General features: G+C 33.1%; 1 protein-coding gene across 2 annotated transcripts in view; it reads right to left on the bottom strand.

Annotated features, from left to right (window-relative positions):
* The window catches only part of LOC137619656 (ionotropic receptor 25a-like), a 75,218-nt gene that overhangs the window by 20,788 nt on the left and 49,430 nt on the right, over window positions 1-5,000 (bottom strand). For both annotated transcript variants that reach the window (XM_068349885.1, XM_068349884.1), the window contains exons 9-12: window positions 4,023-4,220; window positions 2,862-3,053; window positions 1,299-1,398; window positions 1-171 (exon numbers count right to left, since the gene is read on the bottom strand). The exon at window positions 1-171 is cut by the window's left edge and continues 7 nt beyond it. In XM_068349885.1, coding sequence (XP_068205986.1) covers window positions 1-171; window positions 1,299-1,398; window positions 2,862-3,053; window positions 4,023-4,220 — 661 coding nt within the window. The remainder of the gene's footprint in view (window positions 172-1,298; window positions 1,399-2,861; window positions 3,054-4,022; window positions 4,221-5,000) is intronic.

Consider the following 5,000-nt stretch of genomic DNA (forward strand, 5'->3'; position numbering starts at 1 on the left):
TAGCAGGATAAAGGGCAGCATTATTCTGGGCCGAGTAAGGAGAGTACCTATCAAGAAGCCATATCATTATACCAGTGACGACCAGAGCAGCCACAATGCTCACCCACACCTCGGGCTTCAGAACCGTCATGAATTTGAACAGACTTTCCTCTCTCTGGCTCTTACGGATTACTGCGGAGAATAGCAGAAAGTATAAAACTTATAATGATGATAATTGAAGTATGTCCCTACAACATATCTTATTGACAATGCTTGAGGGTACACTTGGGCACACTATTCTATATTGTTTTTCTTCCTCTTGCTTTGTAAAAAATTTTATACTTTATATAGGAAACATTTATTTTAATATTGTTACTATTCTTAAAATATTCCATTTGTCCTTATTTCCTTTCCTCACTGGGCTATTTTCCCTGTTGGAGCCCCTTGGCTTAGAGCATCCTGCTTTTCCAACTAGGGTTGTAGCCTAGCAAGAAATAATAATAATAATAATAATAATAATAATAATAATAATAATAATAATAATAATAATAATAATAATAATAATAATAATAATAATAATAATAATAACACAATGATCATGGTTACATCCATAGCTGAACTTGCCAAATTGTGGGAGGTGTGCAAATATGAGCAGCAGTGTTTGCATAATTCCTTTCTTCCTTATTTCAATTTTCCTTTAGTTTCTTAAGAGTCAATGATTAACCAGGGGAGTTGGCATTCTTCTAGTAAAAGTTAGCAAGAGTTCTTACGCCACATTGAACTTCGCTTGTAAGAAGGGTTGCTCGTTAAGCAGTTTCTAGCTCCATCGTCTAGTTACTACACTGTTAAAAATTTGCATTAAAAAAAACGTAAATGTCTGGAAACATATATTCCAGGATTTTTGCCGTTTTAATAATGGAAACATTGCCGTAAAGGACTGATATTACGGTCACCTTTCCGTAAAAGATAATAACAAAGTAGCCGTTTTAAAAATGGAAATATTGACGTAATGGACTGATATTAAGGTCACCAACCCGTAAAAGATAATAACAAAGCAAGGTAAAATTACGGTCGCCTATATTTGACTGAAATACGGTTGAGAACCGTATATCTTAACAAGAATTTCCGATTAAAATTACGATTTTTTCTAACAGTGTACTCAAGTATATTTATACTTAAACGAAGATACTATTCCTACTGTTTCGCTTTTATATAAAAAGATATGCTGTCGATAACCAACGTCTTTCCCCTACATAAGATTAATTTAAAAGCTATAATGACTTTAAAAACATAAATAGATTAATGATATTCATCCTCACCTATAGAAATCCCAGATTGGTCAAAGTATGGCGCCACGAAGTCAATGACTTCTTCCCTTTCTGATGTCATCGTTAACGGGGCCACGATGATGTCAGTCAGCTGAAAAGGAAGGAAGGGAGAGAGGCAGTTTTTAATTCTGTATTTTATATCGTTATAAAATCTGTATTTTATATCTTTATAAAAATCCATATTTTATATCATTATAAAAATATGTATTTTATATCTTTATATAAATCTGTATTTTATATTTTTATATAAATCTGTATTTTATATCTTTATGAAAATCTGTATTTTATCTTTTAAAAAATCTGTATTCTATATATATATATAAATCTGTATTTTATATCTTTATAAAAATCTGTATTTTATATCTTTATAAAAATCTGTTTTTTATATCTTTATAAAAATGTGTATTTTATATCTGTACAAAATCTGTATCTTATGTTTATAAATATCTGTATTTTATTACTTTAAAAATCTGTATTCTATATCTTTATAAAAATCTATATTGTATATCTTTATATAAATATGTATTTTATATCTTTATATAAAAACCTGTATTTCATATTTTCATAATAAATCTGTATTTTATACCTTCATAAAAATTTGTATTTTATATCTTTATAAAATCATATTTCATATCTTTATAAAAACCTGTATTTTATATCTTTATAAAAATCCATATTCTATATCATTATAAAAATATGTATTTTATATCTTTATAAAAATTTGTATTTTATGTCTTTATAAAAATCTATATTTTATGTTTTTAAAAATCTGTATTTTAGATCTTTATAAAAATCTGTATTTTAGATCTTTATAAAAATCTGTATTTTATATCAATAACAATCTGTATTTTATATCTTTTTAGTGATTCAAATAAGAAAATATCTCATCATGAGAATCAACTATATAAATGAATGATGGATAAGCTGTCACTGGAGAGAAAAAAAGTTAAACGAGAGAGAGAGAGAGAGAGAGAGAGAGAGAGAGAGAGAGAGAGAGAGAGAGAGAGAGAATGCATTATGTAACGTTGGAATTGTGACTTTTAATTTCTCAATCTATCAATTCAATTTATAGTCTCTTTTTCATGCTTAAATACTGATTTCTTATTGTTATGCACCACTTATTAAGAATTTTTATACTCATCAATCCTTAAACAGTACTATTATAGTTGCAAGCCAGTAGGAGAGACTCTCATTGATTATAAACCCTAATCACAAATAGTTTTACTCTTATTGGAAACGTCCCTGCCTGGCGATCTGCCGAACTGGGGTTCGAGTTCCCCTCAAGCTCGATAGTTTATTATAGCGTCTGCTACCTCACCCTCCTTGTGAGCTAAGAATGGGGGTTTAGGGAAGCCTATACGTCAACCTGCTGAGTCATCAGCATCCATTGCTTTGGGCTGCCTGGTCCTTGCTTGGGTGGAAAGGGGCTTGAGCACTGAGCATATAGTCAATCTTAGAGCACTGTCCTGTTATCTAGGGAACTGTCACTGTCCCTTGCCTCTGCCATTCATGAGTAGCATTTTAACCTTAAATAACAACAGGAAAATCACTCACCCCCTTGGCCAGATCTCCCACCAGACCGTTCCAGGATCCATTCTTCTGCCTGGCGCCGTACTGGCTGTCCTCCGGGAGGACGAACTGGAAGTCGAACTCCATGCCTTCGGCCAAGCGCTGGGCTAGAGACATGCAGTAGCCTTCGTACTCGTCTTCCTTTCCACCCTTCTTGCGATAGAGCCAAGGGTGAGCCTGCCAAAACACAGTAGAGGCTTTAGTATTATTATTATTATTATTATTAAATGCTAAGCTACAACTCTAGTTGGAAAAGCAGGATGCTATAAGCCCAGGGGCCCCAACAGGGAAAATAGCTCAGTGAGGAAAGGAAACAAGGAAAAATAAAATATTTTAAGAATAGTAACAACATTAAAATAAATATTTCCTATATAAACAATAAAAACTTCAACAAAACAAGAGAAAGAGAAACTAGATAGAACAGTGTGCCTGAGTGTACCCTCAAGTGTATAAAGTATATCAATTTTTAAAGGTAGTACAGACTACTTTTTGATATTAGTCAGTCTTCATTTTCTACGGTATGTCAAGTCGATACTTATGAAACTTGATTGGTACAGTAAACTCTATGAATCAGAATCTATCGATCATCTGAGTGGGAGAGCCTGCTGGCATAAGGCCAGCTTAATCTTTTACTCTAATAGCATCTATAGTGACAGTATTGCGAGTGAATACTCCATAGATGCAAGATCAAAAGCAACTAGGAGTAAGCCTACATCAATCAAGATTATGAAGGCATAGTCAGTCATGGAAATAGTTATACCCTACAGAAAAATTCAGACATTCAGTAATTTATATTAAAAGTAAGCTTCATGAACATGCGCAAAAGAAGCCCCCTCATTATATATATATATATATATATATATATATATATATATATATATATATATATATATATATATATATATACACATATATAATTACTACTATCCAGGCTAAAGCCTTATTTGGAAAAGAAGGATACTGTGTCGGCTAGCAGTTAGATTGTAACTGAGAGACTCTTGTGAATGCAACTGAACTTTATTTGGTCAACGCTTGAGTATTTATAAAACCCATTCCAGTCAAGAACTGCACGGTAATTCAAACACAATAGTTCACGAATATACATGAATAGACAGATTATTAATCTGATATTTTAGATCTACTCACCAAAACAGCGCCTATCTTAAAAAACCTTCGAATGGGCGAGTTCTTATAGGAAGGGTTTAAATCTAACTGGGCGAGTGTGGTCCAGCTACCGATCTCCGTCTGGCTGGTACTGTTGATTGCCATCAGAGAGAACTCCATCTGTGGCACCACTTGCTTCTTCTCAACATTCCAGTCCACGTTGGTCCAGGAGTTCACTTGCTGTTGGAAACGATTGAGAGAAGAAACATGAGTAAATTTAACTCTGAAATAAAGATAGGCAAACCTATGCTGATAGAGAGAAGGTTCCCTTTTTCAAGGGTTGCTGCTGGCTAATATTTGGCTTTTTTTTTTTAATAATGGGAGATAAAAAGTGTTACATTCGAAGGTTCCCCTTTTCAAGACTTGCTGCTGGCTAATATTTGGCTTTATTTTTTTTAACAATGGCATGAAAAATTTTCCCTTTGAGTTATTTAGTAGTCTTCATATAGATTGAGGCTCTTTGTTGACTTTTAGCACTGTAAATTTCTTAACACGCAGGCAGGAAACGGCTTTGTGCAAAACTCAGGTTGCAGCAATAATCTATAAAACCTATCAAGATAATCATTATCTATACAATAAATCATTTATTAAAAAATAGACCTTGTATTCTAAAATGGCTTTCATTTTTAGGTGTCAATCCGTTATCAAACGTAAAAAATGAAAACATCTCTATAATTCTTTGATATAAATTATGTAAATCTTAAAGGTGTATAGAATCTTTTAAGTTGGTTAATTTTCGAAATTAGTCAGTCTTCTATTCTTATGTATACAGCTGGCAATTTCCAAATTTCCATTACGTCCAAATTGTAATAGTATGACACGGTAAAGGTGTCAGGTTTCATTTCCAGTTTTATCTGAATAGAAGCTCACCAGAACGTCAGCCGGGCAAGCCCAAACCCCCACTGTGGTGCCCAACGACAGCAGTGACCTCCGCAGTAAAAAGCTTAAATTCACGGTCAC

This window comes from Palaemon carinicauda, chromosome 26 (genome assembly GCF_036898095.1).
Source record: "Palaemon carinicauda isolate YSFRI2023 chromosome 26, ASM3689809v2, whole genome shotgun sequence".
Taxonomy (NCBI): Eukaryota; Metazoa; Arthropoda; class Malacostraca; order Decapoda; family Palaemonidae; genus Palaemon; species Palaemon carinicauda.